At 43.0% G+C, this 16633-nt stretch overlaps 1 protein-coding gene across 7 annotated transcripts in view; it reads right to left on the minus strand.

Annotated features, from left to right (window-relative positions):
- Nucleotides 1-16633, minus strand: part of MYO9A (myosin IXA) — a 173142-nt gene that overhangs the window by 127647 nt on the left and 28862 nt on the right. For all 7 annotated transcript variants that reach the window (XM_071754800.1, XM_071754798.1, XM_071754797.1 and 4 more), the window contains exon 2: nt 14393-15313. In XM_071754800.1, the coding sequence (XP_071610901.1) occupies nt 14393-15235 (843 nt within the window). In that variant the 5' untranslated portion in view covers nt 15236-15313. The remainder of the gene's footprint in view (nt 1-14392; nt 15314-16633) is intronic.

The following is a 16633-nucleotide window of genomic DNA, read 5'->3' on the forward strand; positions in this document are numbered from 1 at the left end:
CACTATACTGGAATTGTATCCTCCATCAGATGGTGCCACTCATCCAAGACAGCACCCACTCTTTCAATAACCCAGGCTGATAAACTGAATTAATAACCCCACTTGAAAACCAGGCAAACATCAATACATTGAATTGTTGGTATTTTTTTTTTTTTAAGCATTATGTTTTCCCCTGGTTATATTGAAATTATTTGGCTTTCCTGTAGCTGATGAAAACCAGATGTTAGAGAGAGGGAAGTACAGAATGAGCCAGAATGAAAAACCAAGGCAGTAACAGGCAGGTCGCACCCAGTCATTACCCATCTATTTCCCTTCTGCCATAAGGCTATTTATATTACATCTCTATTATCACAAATATTATAATTGTGATGTAACTCTAGCAACCACAGTTTTCTCCTTTGCAGCCCAAAGTAGAAAGCAGCAAAAGAGCTGTGAGGCTTTAACAAAGTTTCTTTGTGCTATGTAAGCAGTTTGGAAAGCTGCGCTCCCATCTTGTGGCATTCATGCCAACATTACTATTTGTAACCCCCCCCAAAACTGCCCAAACCCAGGATTAATTCAGGCTTAGCAGCTCTTGCATGCCCACTAGTTACACTGAGAATACAGCTGAATCTGTAGGTGTACTTCACAAGCAAGGAAAGGGCTGTGAAGGTCTCTCCACAGTATTTTTTCCCCCCCCACTGAATGCTAATCTAAAACTTCTGGTAACAGAGTATTCTGATTCCAAGGGAATGCAGAGTGGCAATCAACAGAGGATGCAGGAGCAGCTTTCAGAAAAAGTAAGCCAAGGGGTGGGGGGAGGAATGAGTAGTATTTGCTACACAGAAATCACCACCCAGTTCAAGGTTATGAGGATGCAACCTGTATCCTGACAGCTCTGCTCCAAGGACCACGCTGAGAATTACAGATCATCAACCCCATGGTGAACAGCTGCTGCTTGGGGGGATTCAGTTAAAATCCCTTAAGTCTCATTTAATATATATTATTTTAAGTTAGCTTTCACATCCTTTTCAAGTCCCTATTATACACCCATGCACTGGAAGAGCCTCTCCAGTTATCCAACAGATGCACCCATAGCCAACAAACAATAAAGAGAACACCTGGCTGTTAACAGAAGCAATAATTAAAACACTGGACAATTTTCCACTGCTAACTACTCCCAAAAAACTTTTCAAGTATCCTTCACAGAGGTGTGTTTCCATAGTAAAAAGGGTTTACTACTATTATTCACCTGCATTCTTCCAAGGACTGAGCATGAATTTACAATAATGCTTTTCACAAGGAAGAGGGGTTAAGTTTCACAGCAAGCCCTGGCCCAGAGAACAGTGCAGGGTTTTACTTGATTCATTATTTTGGGCTTCTACGTGACAGCTGCAATGCAGATTTTTGTTGTGTGCACATATTATTATATATTTATATGTATGACCACAACATTATTGTGAGCTTCTATACGACAGCTGCAATGCACATTTGTGTGTGTTTATATATATTACATTAATATTACATTACATGTATTATAGTAGACATCATATATACACTATTTTGGACTGTTATATGACACCTGCAATGCAGATTTGTGTGTTTGTGTGTGTATACATATATTTATATATGTAGAGACACACATGAACTCTCAGTGCTTGCAAAATCCCACCACGTTCTTTCCTCTTGCTGATATATGGAGAAAATAAGAATATTCCCTCATTCAATATTTTTCCTGGAGAGCACGTCCTGCTGCATCACAGGTCAGCTCAGTGCCTGCAGTCAAAGCCACTCCTCTGCTCCCAGCCTCTGCATTCATCTATTTCTCATCAACAGCTCCAGGAAAAAATGCAACAGAGGGTAAACTGAGCAATTCAAAACACAAGGGGTAAAAAAAAAAAAGAGCAATGAATGGCCAAAAACAAAAAAAAAAAAAAACAAAAAACCAAACCAAAACTTCCCAGTCTCAGGTTGGGTTTGGCAGCGTGGCTGGGATTAGATCATCTTGAATCTCAGCTTAAATAAAGCTCCAATATGAATTTCCTGACTAAGGTAAAAAAGCCTGGCTCAAATTTATGAACTGCTGGCAAAGTTACCTCTATACCAGAGGCCTCCAAATACCAAGAACACTCTGGCCCAAAAATGAGGAGTTCAGCTTGATAATTCAAATGCATTCCTGTAAGCATCGCTGTTCCCGCAGCCGTAGCCTAGGCAATAAAGAAATAAACTCTAATGCTTCCAGCTTCCCATTTTTAAGAGCCTTAAATTAAACCATAGAAGATTATTTCTAAATCTTGAAAAAGTTTAGTTTCGATGGAGAAGTGGATATAAGCCTTGTAGGGAAAGTTGCTGTAAGAAGGAAACCACAAGTCTTCTCCAGCCCTACTGGATACATCCCACTCCATAAGTATTTTGTGAGGGAAAAAAAAAAAAAAAAAAAAAAGGAATTTTCTTATCTTCTGGATGATCTTCTGCGTCTCCTTAACTGAAGGATAATTCAGCTTCACTGTGGCATTTTTAAGAAGCAAACCCCCACCTGAATCCCCTCCACTTGCCCTTAAAAGTGATTCAGCACTACCCTTTACTCCTCCCAGCCTGTATTTAAGTTTCTCAGAATTTGGGGAAAGCAGGAATTCTAAACAAAAAATAAAATTTTGACCTCATTAAAATCTGCCTGGTATGTTTCTTCTTTTTTTTTTTTTTTTTCTTTTCTCTCTCTTTTTTTTTTTTTTTTTTTTTTCCTTTCCTGTTTCTTCTCCAAGCACGTCAGCTGCTTCATTGAAGTCCAGAGAGATTAGATCTGCTCTGCTCTGGGAAGTGCTTGAGCATCAAATATTTGGGATACTGCTCCCACCCCAATGCACCACACTAAACCTTTGCTCCTCAGACTTAACATTTCCCAAAAAAATTTCCAATTTCCTTGATGATAAAGCAGATTAAAGTTTTAACATTTTGCCCTTATGTTGAACACAAGCAGTTTTATCCACATGCTTTTAACTTTACTCTGGCATCCCTCACCCAGCTCCCTGTCCAAGATTTATCTCCCGATTAAAAACCATAAGTATCTCTGCCTATATTGGGACAATCCATACATCTTCGAGCCCTCCTAAAAAGCTGCTAAAAATGACTCCCATTTCTCTGTTCTTATTCCCTCCTATCAAACACAAGGATATGACAGAACAGAAAAATATGTGTGGGGGGGGGGAATTGCTGAACATGGCCAGAAATTGCTGAACATTTTTTCCTTTCCTTTTTTTCCTTTTAATTAAAAAATTCTCGTTTCCAGGTGTTTTTGGTACACATGCTCCTTTTGCTGAGACCTGTGCTCTCTTCTTCTTCAAAATCTGACTTTCCTCAAAGTGGTAAAGAGAGAGAGGAAGGGGCAGTTTTAAACAGTTTTTTATTCTGAAAAGGTCTTTTACAACTTATTTCTTTTTCCCCCATCAAACTTGATATTTTCTTAGCATGTAGCATTACCATTTTTTGAATTATTTTCATAGGAACTGCTTGGAAACCACTACAGCATCCTCTGATACCAGTCTGCCCACAACTGCATGAACTGGTTCACATGGAAAGTAATCATCTTGGTAAATGCTCAAGCATTAAATCTATCCAGTAACACTTAAAATCAGAAATAATCAAAATTACTTGGATTCCTACTTATCCTATAGTGGATTTTATGGTTTTATGGTCCCTTTTATAATGGAAATAACTGACACAATTTGCTTTTCTAACTATAAATAGTGTTTTTCCTAACAGCCAACCATGCTCATTTGTCTTGTACTGTGCTAAATTTTTTATTACATCACTTCTTAAATAATATTGTACCACTTTTTCCTCTACCCTGCCTTTACTCATGGGTGTTGGTAGGGCTAGGACTCTTGTGAATGGAAACACATCTTTTTAAAAACACTCTGCTTTTATAACAAGGAAGATTAAATTATCCATTTCTCATCCAGACAGCTTTGCCACTACTGACAAGCAGGGGCCAAAGTGGATGAAGGTCCACAACATATATGCCATTAATTTTATCCATCATGTCATTAAAACCTACCAAAAACCTTAGCTTTCCCACAGCCATATGATGTGTTTTTATCAAAATCCTTTGTGGGATAGCAGCATGTGGTAGAGCCATCTGGGGACAGGCCAAGAAGCAAGCAGCATGCTCCTGTTCCTAGGGTGCTGGCTGGAATGAAGATAATGTATGGTGGTCATCACAAGTTTTGTGGAATCTAATTGATCCCCAAGAATCCCATCCAGATTTATTAGACAGAGGTCACTGCCAGTTCAGGAGATCCCTGAGCTACAGACGACCATGTGGTGGGACTGGCAGGGAAGTCTCACTCCATCCTCCCCAGGATGGGATGAAGGATAAGGTGAAGCCTACATCTGGCTGAGCGCAGCCATCTTTATGGGTGAAGGAGGAGAACCTCAGTGTCCAAGGCTCCTCTTCACAACATGGAGGTGGCGCTTAGCATGGTGAAGCTCCATAGCAGCAAGCACTAATGCAGAGGGGACAGCAACCAGCCCAGTAATAGAAGCTTTGTTAATTTGTTGCTCATGCTGATGCAAAATGGACATTATTTTTAAGTGCTCTGTATGTCCTAAACTAAATAATCTGCAAAAGATCTCTCCTATTTCCAACTCCACAGCAACTCTCAAGATTCAGCTTGTCCTTTGATCTTCTCTATCACAGCCTTCACCTATAAAAGCCCAAATCCCCAGCCACTGTGACAAAGCCAAAAGCTCAACTGTCTGGCAGGACTTTTATCCCTCACCCATCTTAATTAAATGAATAAAAGTGCATGGCAATCAGCTGCTACAGCTCAGGCAGATCCTTTGCACAAACACAGGAAACAATGAATTTATTTGCCTACCCCTAACTGCTGCCCTGAGCTTCAGAGAGACTTGTGCAATGTGGGATGGGGGAAGGATTGTTCCACCACTCTCTGCCACACACTCAGGTGAGCTTTAACTTAACCTCTCTACAATATTTAACCTTAGAGGCTAAACAAATCAGAGCAGCTCTTACCTTGCTACTTAAAATTGATTTCTGTTGAATTTAGCAAAGCTACATGGTCAACGCAGGAAGCATTTAGTTAAGCTTCTTTAGATCTGGCAGACATTGGGACCACAAAAAAAATGCCATCTTCTCCAAGCTGTAGAAGAGATGGTGAACCCCCCTCATCCCAACAATTCTTAACTCCCCCACTAAACTCCCTTCAGCTTCTCTGCTCCCAAACTGCTGTGATTCAAACTAAATCCTTGCTGTAGGCAACTGGGGTCTTCTGCTGCAGGACCAGATGGGAGCTCATCTGCAGTAAGACCCTGGAGGTTCACAAGCGGGCTCAGCACCAGCTGCTTCTCTCCACACAATGGCTCCCTGTTGTTGACCTGCCCAGGCTCATACAGGAAAAAAAAGTAAAGAAGAGGCAGGAGCAAGTGCCAGCCACATGCCAGACCCCAGAAGTCCTCCTCCTCCTCTTCCTCCTCCTCCTCTCCCTCCTCCTTTAGGTCTATACATATCAGTCACCAGAGACATACAAAGGGGGAGAATAAATAAATTTTAAAATTCCATTTTCTCTATGCCTCCACTGTAAAAAATAAGTGACATGAATGATTTCCTTGCTGTAAATAGCAATTTCTGTGCTATAAATAAGAAGGGAACAATTCTCACATTTGAAGACACTGAGGATTAATTTAAAAAAATGGTACTTGTTGCCCCAGGCAACAATTTGTTCAAATTCCAGGACCCCATCACCTCACCACTGTGCAGACAAGAGGGTATATTGCTCCTCAGGCAGCAAAACCAAAATGCACTCACCAGAGATGTTTAGCGGAGAGCACTTACACTTTGTGCCTGGAAAAGCCACAGGGACAGCAGAAGGCTGAATTAAAAGGGCAGAATGTGTCAAATGCTACACCAGTGCCAAGTGTAGTCCCTGTCCTATGAAACACTCCTTGTTCTCAGGCTTTTCTGTCCCTCGCCAAGGGTGACCAAGCTGCAGCACATCCTCTGTCTGGTGTCCACCCAGTACCCAACCAGCATGTTAAATCTGGTATGTTCTCCCTTGCCATGAGAAAAGTGAAAAGGGTCTCAGTAAACACTCCCAAAGCAAAAAAACTGTATTTTGACTGTAAGAAGGAGAGAGACGAAGGAGAGAGACGAAGGAGAGAGACGAAGGAGAGAGACGAAGGAGAGAGACGAAGGAGAGAGACGAAGGAGAGAGACGAAGGAGAGAGACGAAGGAGAGAGACGAAGGAGAGAGACGAAGGAGAGAGACGAAGGAGAGAGACGAAGGAGAGAGACGAAGGAGAGAGACGAAGGAGAGAGACGAAGGAGAGAGACGAAGGAGAGAGACGAAGGAGAGAGACGAAGGAGAGAGACGAAGGAGAGAGACGAAGGAGAGAGACGAAGGAGAGAGACGAAGGAGAGAGACGAAGGAGAGAGACGAAGGAGAGAGACGAAGGAGAGAGACGAAGGAGAGAGACGAAGGAGAGAGACGAAGGAGAGAGACGAAGGAGAGAGACGAAGGAGAGAGACGAAGGAGAGAGACGAAGGAGAGAGACGAAGGAGAGAGACAAAGGAGAGAGACGAAGGAGAGAGACGAAGGAGAGAGACGAAGGAGAGAGACGAAGGAGAGAAAGAAATAAAATCCCTACTACAGCATTAATTTCTCATTGCCTGACTAGAAAAATGCAGTATCATATTAACTACCCACATGAGGGATAAAAAGTCCGCCCCTCAGTTACCGATACCAAGTCCTCATAGAAGGCTTGATGGACCCAGCAACACCATCTTTGCCCAAACCAATCATCTAATAGAGTGCTAAACTATCATTTGGCTATTTTGTATGCATATACAGTGAAAAACAAAACAAAAAGCTTCTAGAAAATAGGCCCTATGGGTCCAGAAGGGATGGGAATACTTCAAGGAGCAAGTCCTGAATGCACAGGAGCAGCTGTCGCTGTGTGCCCAAAGACAAGCCAGACGGGAAGCAAAGTGGTCTGTCTGAACAGGGAGATATTGAAGGAAATTAGGGTAAAAAAGAGAGCTTACAGGCTATGGGAAAAAAGGGCTGGCTACTAAGGAGTAGTTTAGGAATATAGTTAGGTCACGCAGAAAGAAAATCATAGAGATGAAGCCACAATTTGAACTTAATCTTGCCACTTCTGTTGAGGACAACAGAAAGTCTTTCTACAAATATATCAACTGCAAAAGGAGGGGCAGGGAAAACCTCCATTCTTTGTTGGACATGGGGGGAAATACTGTTACCAAAGATGAGGAAAAGGCTGAGGTATTTTAACACCTCTACCTCAGTTTTCAACAGCACGGCAAGTTGTCCTGAGGACAGCTGCTTCTGGGGCTTGTAGAGAGAAATAAGCTGAATAGCCCCCTGTAATCCCAGAGGGAACAGTTTGTGACCTGCTGAGCCACTTGGATCCTCACAAGTCTATGGGACCAGATGGGATCCACCCCAGGGTGATGAGGGAGCTGGGGAAGAGCTCGCCAAGCTGCTCTGCATCATTTACCAACAGTTCTGGCTCACTGGGGAGGTCCCAGATGATTGGAAGTTGGTGAAAGTCACACCAATCCACAAAACGGGACAAAAGGAGGACCCAGGAAACTCCAGGCCTCTCAGTCTGACCTCAATGCCTGGCAGGGTTATGGAGCAGCTCATCCTGGGGGCAATCACAAAGAACCTACAGAACGGACAGGGGATCAGACCCAGCCAGCACGGGTTGAAGAAGGGCAGGTCCTGTCTGACCAACCTGATCTCCTTCTATCATCAGGTGACCCGCCTGGTGGATGAGGGAAAAAGGCTGTGCATGGAGTCTACCTGGAAAAGCCTTTGACACCATCTCCCATAGCATTCTTTTGAAAGAGCTGTCAGCCCGTGGATCAGACAGGAGTTAGGAAGCGCTGGAGGGCCAGGCCAGAGAGTGGTGGTGAATGGTGCTGATCCAATTGGCGGCTGTGGTGCCCCCAGGGATCAGTGCTGGGCCCAGTTCTGTTTAATATCTTAATTCATGATTTAGATGAGGGGATTGAATCCACAATTAGCAAATTCCCAGATAACAACAAGCTGTGGGGGAGTGTGGATCAGCTGGAAGGCAGAAGGGCTCTGCAGAGGGACCTGGACAGACTGGAGAGTTGGGCTGATTCCAACGGGATGAGGTTCAACAATCCAAGTGCTGGGTCCTGCACTTTGGCCACAACAACCCCATGGGGAGTTCCAGGCTGGGCACAGAGTGGCAGAAAGGGACCTGGGAGTTTGGATTGACAGGAAGCTGAACATGAGCCAGCAGTGTGCCCAGGTGGCCAAGAAGGCCAATGGCATCCTGGCCTGGATCAGGAACAGTGTGGCCAACAGGTCCAGGGAAGGGATTTTTCCCCTGTACTCAGTCCTGGTGAGGCCACAGCTTGAGTCCTGTGTCCAGTTCTGGGCCCCTCAGTTCAGGAAGGAGATTGAGGTGCTGGAGCAGGTCCAAAGGAGAGCAAGGAGGCTGTGAAGGGACCCAGCACAAGTCCTGTGAGGAAGGGCTGAGGGAGCTGGGGGTGTTCAGTCTGGAGAAGAGGAGGCTCAATGGAGACCTCATCACTCTCTACAACTCCAACAACCTACAACCAACAACCAACTCCAACCTCTACAACTGAAAGGAGGTTGGAGCTGGGGGGGGTCTGTCTCTTCTCCCAGGCAGTTCTCAGTAAGACAAGAGGGCCTGGGCTAAAGCTCTGCCAGGGGAGGTTTAGGTTGGATATTAGTAAAAAATTCTTTATAGAGCAGGTGATCAGGCATTGGAATGGGCTGCCCAGGGAGGTGGTGGATTCTCTGTCGCTGGAGGCTTTTAAGAAGAAACTTAATGTGGCCCTCAGTGCCATGGTCTGGGAACCACGGTGGTAGTGGATCAAGGGTTGGACTTTATTATCTCAGAGGTCCTTTCCAACCCAGCTGATTCTATGATATTAAGGTTTCAAAAAGAACCAGAACACAAAACCAAGTAACAGAAATACTGGTGCCATGTCAGTGGAAGATTAAAAAAATGGGGTTAAGAGTCAGTTGTTTCCTAATACCAGATAATTCTAAGGATCATCCGGGTTTGCTGGTGCTGCATGCAAACACAGATACATGCTCCTTGCTCAGCTCACATTCAGCATTGTAGATATATAGGTATTTATATAGATAAATATTTATAAAATCTAGATATCCAGATACCTATATATGGGGATCCATAAACTCTGGGTACCTGGAGATCTGTAAAATCGAGATCTTTAAGACACAAAATATCTAGAAATATATAAAATCTAGACACAGACCAATACAGGGAAGAGTGAAACTCTAAGAAATCAGAGAAGGAAGACTAAAGAAAAGAATGGATATGGAAGGGTGTAAATGAAAGTGAATGACAAAACAAAACAACTTGCTCAGAAAGAGACCGTGAGGAGGGAGGGAAAATATGAGATAAATGCACACATAGGTTCACTAGAACACTCTGTAAAGGCAGTGCTCCACCCAGTAGAGACAGGTTTGTATTTAGGATTTCTCTCCTGGAAACAAAATAGTTGCTAATCCTCAATTCTCAAACTTGCTTTGACAACAAATGCATTTCCCTGCAGTCAGGTCAGAACCAACTATTTTTGCCATTTAATCATAATAAACTGCATTTGGTAGTGAGAAAACATTTTCTGACAATAGCAGACAATGAAAAAAAAAAAAAAAAAGTATTAAACACAGCCAGCAACAGAGCCAATCTGGGTATTCCAGGGAGCTTCTGAACAAAAAAGACTGAATAACTCAGCATCAGAGAAATGGATGAACAAGACGCTATTTGATACAGAGCCTGAAACTGTAAAGTATCCCCAGCTGAAGAATAACAGCATTTGGAAGGTGCTGGTGAAAAGCATTCGGTGCATGAGCCTTGCTGTATGACTCCTTTGTGTCACTGCTGCCAGCAGAGGCCTGCACAAATTCTTCCCACATTAGGCATCATCTGTGTAATCTCTGTGTGCTGCTCCCTCTCTAACCTCTCCGGGCACCGGGGAGGGAAGAATTCAAGGCGAAAAAATCCCGGCTGCCCCACTGAACACCTACCCCAACCTCAGACCACACAGGAGATCAATCATAATGGCATGTATTATAGGTGAAAAAATGATCAGAAATGAAGAATGAGCAGAATAAGGAGTCTTTGCCTCCCCCCTTCACAAAAATTCAATTTTCAGATATAAAATCTCTAGAGCCACAAGACACAACCCTAATGACTCAAAATCAGTGTATTGGAAACTGAACTTCACAAACCAAATCAGGTCTTTTTTTGTTTGTTTTAAGTCTGATTTAATGACACTTGGTTACCTCCCATTAACACTGTACCAAGTGGAAAAATATGTGATTATAATCCAAGTTTATCTCCCATTAATAGTGTTCCAACTAAACATATGAATATGCTCAATTTGAAAATGTTTTTCTCACAGGCCAATAACTGCACCATCATTTGCTGTATAAAAAAAAGCATCCCCTTACCCTGACTGCACATTATAGGATTAATGAAGTGGAAATTGCTGGTGGGGCTGGGTCCTACTTGGGATTACTATAGGTCTTGCAGGTATACAGCCAAATTGCTTAGGAGCAGTTATAGAGGATGCACAAGCATTGAGCTTTAGCATCCCTGTGTTGTCATAAGCCATTTGAATATACTGAAAGCTCAGGACATGCCTGATCCTTCTAGTTAATTGATTTTTTTTTTAACTCCACTCAATAGCTCTTTGTTTAACTCTGGAAACATTCAGCAGCATCTACTGCAATTCTGGCAGCGTGGTATTATTTTCACTCGTACCTACCAGCAGCCAGCTCTTCAGCTGCTGCTGGGAGAGGTTAATTCAGTTGGAAGGAGGCTGTACACTACCACAGCAAAGTCCAAAAACTAAAATTCATTATCTTCCAGTTGGTGCCATTTTCCTATAACAACTAGGATTAAAAAAAACCTAAAAAGAAATCAGTGCTGTTAGACTACTAGATCCTAGAGCTGAAGCTGTAGCTTCCCCATGTAAGCTGAGCACAGACATTATACACAGAACACACACATTATACCCAGAAGACACCTATTAACACACACACTTTAACCAGAAACTTAAAAGAAGCAGTTCCAGTTGCTGTTCCTAAGTTTTCTATACAAACCACCACCCACTGGGTATGCAAACAGCACTGATGCCACTACAAAAAGCTAGCTGCAATTTTTTGGAAAGCAATTGAAGCAATCAGCTGCTTTTTCTCCAGCACAGAAGCTTCAGGCACACATCAGCTGTGAAAGACAGCAACAGCTACCATCCACCATCAGCAGATTTCCTCAGAACATCACAGAAACATTTCTTCTGGCTTTTTTTTTTTTTTTAAGCAATTACGAAATCCCCCCCTGGGAGGTTTGAAGATGCATGTAAACAGCTGCTTAGAAAACATGTCTGGTTTTTGTACTTGCCAGCACAGTACTTCTTGTGACATACAAGATGCTGAGAAAGTTACAGATGATCAAAGGATCTGGTGCAGACTCCTTTAGATCTAGGCTCGTCCAATAACTGCCTGGGGACCTTTGGGCATACCTGGACCAGGGAGAAATTTGCTACTTCTGCATTCTTCATGAGAACTGTCAAATAAATAAATAAATAGAACCCCCAACAGTAACATTATATAATAAATAAACTTTCATGCAAACTTTCCCAGAAAAGCTGAAGCTTGGTTTATGTTTTGCTTTGCACTGCACAGACATGTCAAGGTGATGATCCAAGGGAGGGCTGGGGAGCAGCACACCAACATCCCACCTCTAAAGGTTTAAATTTATGGAAAACAAGCTGGCCTTTCAATAGCAAGTTCATCTGGGATATTTCTAGCTACTCCAATGAGAGAGAAAACAGGGCCTTTAAACAGTGTGCTAAATTCACATCAACAAGTTACCAATCTATGGGTAAAACAGCCCTGTGGCTCAACCACTCAAGGTCCACCACTAATTTTATCACAGAATGGTTTGGATTGGAAGGGACCTTCAAAGATCACCCAGTCCGTGGACCATGGCAAGGCAGTTGAACATCTTCCACTAGATCATACTGTTCAACTAGTCCAGCTGGACCTTGAACACTTCCAAGTAATGGGGCACCCAAAACTTCTCTGGGCAATCTCTTCCTTAGCAACCTGATCTACTGGGAGGTATCCCTGTCCATGCAGGAGTTTGGAACTAGATGATCTTTAAGGTTCCTTCCAACTCAAAGCATTCTAATATTCTAGTGTCTCCCTACCCTTAATTCAAAGTCTTGTGATACCATCACTTTGGGCAATTTTAGACCAAACCTGTGATTGTGGCTTTGATTTCTTAAGTAATACAAAAATTGGTATCTAAATTAGAAACAAGCTGTGTAGCAGCAACATTATGTACTCTGGGTCCCTGATGTAGCATCATGAAGTTGTCATCAAAAGTATTGCATGAAGTATATTAGAAATGGAATTAAATTGCAGCAGGTGCAACTCTTCCACTGGCAATTACATCCAGTAGTTGAATTTGAGAAGCTCAGTCCTGAAACTAAGTAGCCAGAAAGCAAAATTTTGGTAAGCTCAGCTGTACAGATGTCCTGCTGAAAAAGTCATCTTCTATAGGGAAAAATGTGCTTTATGAGAAAATGGGGAAACTTAGAGAAAAATAACCTTTTTAAACCACTTGGAATTTTAATTAGAAAATTAAATATAGTATTTAAGTACTACCCTTTACCACAATAAGTATTATATAAACATGAAATATGTAATTTATCTCAAAACAAAATAGGCATCTACTCCAAGGAGCACCACTACAAAAAAGCATGCCTGTTCAGTCCCCAAGGTAGGAAAAAAAATCCATAGTACCTAGAACAGATACACTTTAAAAGGACACGCTTGGTGTCTCAGCCCACACCTCTAACTGCAGCCACTGCTACACACAACTACTGGATGACATTAGCATGTTTAGATGGCAGCAACAGCTCACCTTGACAGCCATCCCCAAAAGTGCAATTTGGATAAGACTCAGAGGAATCTCATGCAGCAACAACAAAAATCACAAACAATAGCCTGAGGCTATTAAAAAAAAGTAAATTAGGAAAACAGCAAAGCTACTGGGGGGAAAAAAAAAAAATCCTAATTTTCATCCACTTCCGCTCCTGCCATGTGAACACAACTGCAAAGGCATTCCCAGGAATGGGTGGTTCAGTGCAAACACTTGTGTGACCAGAGATGCTTTGTGAGTAGAGAGAGTAAACGTTTGCACTGTGCTCCATTCCCTGCAGAAGTGGCACCATGAAGCAGAATGTCTCTGCCTTCTGAAAGATAAACCTGAGCTGAACAGAATTTAATTTTGAAATTGCAGAGGGGAAAAAAAAGGGATGAAAGAAGGCTTGTGGAGGAAAGGAGAAGAAAGAAGAAAAAGGGGAGTGATGTGGGGTGGAAATATATGCAAATTTGGCCTCTAAACTTCCAGAAAAGTGAAGAGAGTATTTCAACCGCAAATGCAAGGAATCAAAAGGTCAAATTGGCGAAACAGGTGGCAGAGTAACAGGGCCCTTTACAACACACCTTCTCCAAAGATGCCTTTTTTTTAAAGAAGGGAAGGAAAAGAAGAAGTATACACATTTTATCTTTAGGCCTGCATGATTTGTGACTATCTGGGACTGGTGCTGGCAGAATAGAAGCAGTTCTGGATTCCCTTCACTTTCTCCAAGAGACCTGGAGGCAGCTAGAGGAGAGCAACAGCAGCTGTCCAGCTGCCAGAGCAAAGGAATGCAAACTTCTGTTCCAAAAGCAGAAGTAACAGATAGGATTCAGATTTATTATTTTTTTCCTCTTAAAAGCAGCTGCAAATCTTGCGAAAGGCAAGCAAAGAGGTTTAGTGCATCCCTCCCCTGTACCTAATCCCAACACATGCAACAGTCCTGGGGAAGAAGCTGCCAGCACCAGAGCAGCAAACCATTTGTGCTGCTGCCCTGCAGCCAAGAGCCAAGCAAGTAAACCTCAGATCCTGCAAGACCAGGGGGACAAGCCTAGGGATAAACAGGGGTCTTCAAACTGATTTCTTTTCTTCAAACCTCAAATTGCTTGCACACTCTCTCTCTGTTCAATAGCACAAAATAACAGTGAGTAGAGAAAAAGAAAAGCAAAGAAATGTGCAGCTCATGGACATTCTCTTTTGCCTCCAGGAACAGGCTTTAAGCAATCATTCTAGGTCTGTATTCATGAAAAATAGGACTCTACAGGCAGAAACAAAACCTCCTTTTCTTGACAGTACTGTTTTAACTTCAGTATCAGCATTTAGCAGATAACCCCAGACTAGTGTCATAATGAAACCTTGACTACTTGGGGTTTGCTACGGTCTTTTTTGCTTGATTAGTAAGCTTCTACCTTACCTCAAGCACTGGTCCAGCTCCAAGAATAATCTGTTCTACTCCACTGGCAAACCCCTTCTGGCTGAGGGCGGTGAGGTGATGAATCAGAAAGTTGGTGCTCTGTGTCTTTCCTGACCCACTCTCTCCTGAAATCACGATGCACTGGTTCTTCCTCCGCTGAAGCATGGCGTGGTAAGCCACGTCTGCCACAGCATAAATATGGGGCTCCAGCTTTCCCAGCTGATGGTTATCATACATCTTGACATATTTGGGGTTATAAATAGGTAGAAACTTGAATGGGTTAATAACGATGAGGATGCTGCCCACGTAGGTGTAGATTTTTTCTTGCTTGAAGCGGTTTCTGAGGTTTTCCAGGAGTGTTTTTTCATTCAAGTCTGGCAGGCTGCACAAGTCATCGTAGTCCTTCTGCTGGGGCTGGGGAAGAAAGCCCCGCTCCACCATCCTGCGGCGCTCCTCCGTCACCCGCAGCCAGGACTGGAGGCTGCCGTAGTGAATGGACCCATCCAGGTTCTTCTCGCGCAGGAGGAAGCGATAATCCTCGCCACTGATGCGGTTCTCCAGGGCCATGCGTGGCCACAGCATCATACGCTGGACCGGGCAGTCCGTGGGGTTGAGGATCCACTCCTCCCCACCAAACTCCTTCACTTCGGCAAGGACGTAACATTTTGTTTTCTCAAGCTGCAGTTTATTAATGAGGGAATCGATCACCTCAGCGGCCGTGGATGTTTTCCTGGCAGTGATGGGGCAGTAGATTGTCCCTTCCACAATGCTCCCAGGGTAGATGTGCAGCGTGTACTCACTATCCTCCAAGCGTCGTCTTCCTCCAACATCATTTACACTCATATTGGATCCTTCCCATCAGTACCTGCGCTGCATAGTCAGGACTGTCTCGTATCTTGTCAGGTCATCATGTTAGCAATGCTTAAAGAAAAAAAAGGAAAATAAAAGCAGGTTAGGTGGTTTAGCTCAGCTGGGGTCCTTGAAAAATGGTTGACACACACCATAAGATGCAATGGGGTGACTCAAGTGATGACACCAATCACCTTAAAGGAAGCAAATGCTGATTCCTGACTGACACCTGAGAAGAAGAGTAGGGTTTTCATAAACCAAAGCTGTAATAAACAGAGGTACATAACAAATACTATCCACACCTCAGGCTTCCCTCTACTCAGATGTTACTCATAGCACCTCAAGCTTTTGCTAATTTTTCCCTGACTTTGAAGAACCAAAGATTCAAAAAGCACCTCTGATTTTCAAAGTATTTTGTTGAGAACAAAATTGATATTTTGTGAGCAACATACCAGAGATCCTGCTGAATCCTGGCCTTCTCTCCACCTCTCCTCCTGCTACAGCATTATTGCTTAATATTAGCAAACAAGCTATTTAAGAGTCAGCGCCCCTACTTCCATGCTTATCTACTTCATGCCAAGTTAGAAAGAGCATCACTCAGCTAACAGTGGCTTTGGAAAACACCATTTGACTTTCCCAGCCCTGACTTCCCCTTACATATAAATCACATATTTTTTACATGTTGTTAAAAAACTACACCTTTTGAGATTTTGAACAGCTGCATAAAATGCTAACTTAAATAAAGACAACTTTAAAATATTATCTTAAATGCATACTCCAACCAAAAGGAAAATGCTTTCTTTGTCAGAGAATCACAAAATCTTTTTGGTTGTTGAAGACTAAGATCATCAAGTCCAACTGTTAACCAATCCACCACTAAACCATGTCCCTGAGCACCACATCTACACAGCTTTTAAACACCTCCAGGGGTGGTGACTCCACCTCTGCCCTGGGCAGCCTGTGCCAGGGCCTGACAGCCATTTCAGAAGAAATTATCCCTGTTACCCAATCTAAATTTCCTCCTGGCACAACTTGAAGCAATTTCCTCTTGTCAATTCAAAGCTCTTCCTGAGCAACATTCAAAATGACTCCTGAAACATAATGATTTGCCTAGTCTTGAGATGAAAAAAATAGTGTTCACAAACTCCATATTCTCTCACATTCTAAAGGGACATGGGACTCCAGCAACATCCACCCTGAGCACATGCTGCTTATACACCTGAAGCTTTGCTCCAGCACTCCTGAGGAGTCTGATGAGGACCTTGTATAGACTAAATTCACCAACTCCCCTACAGCTGCTCTGAAATCCAGGCTATGAGAAGAATCATCAGCTTCTCATGGGTGTGTAGAACACAGTATGTTCAGATTTTAGCTGCTAAGAAAAAACAACCA

This window comes from Heliangelus exortis, chromosome 11 (genome assembly GCF_036169615.1).
Source record: "Heliangelus exortis chromosome 11, bHelExo1.hap1, whole genome shotgun sequence".
NCBI classification, from domain to species: Eukaryota; Metazoa; Chordata; class Aves; order Apodiformes; family Trochilidae; genus Heliangelus; species Heliangelus exortis.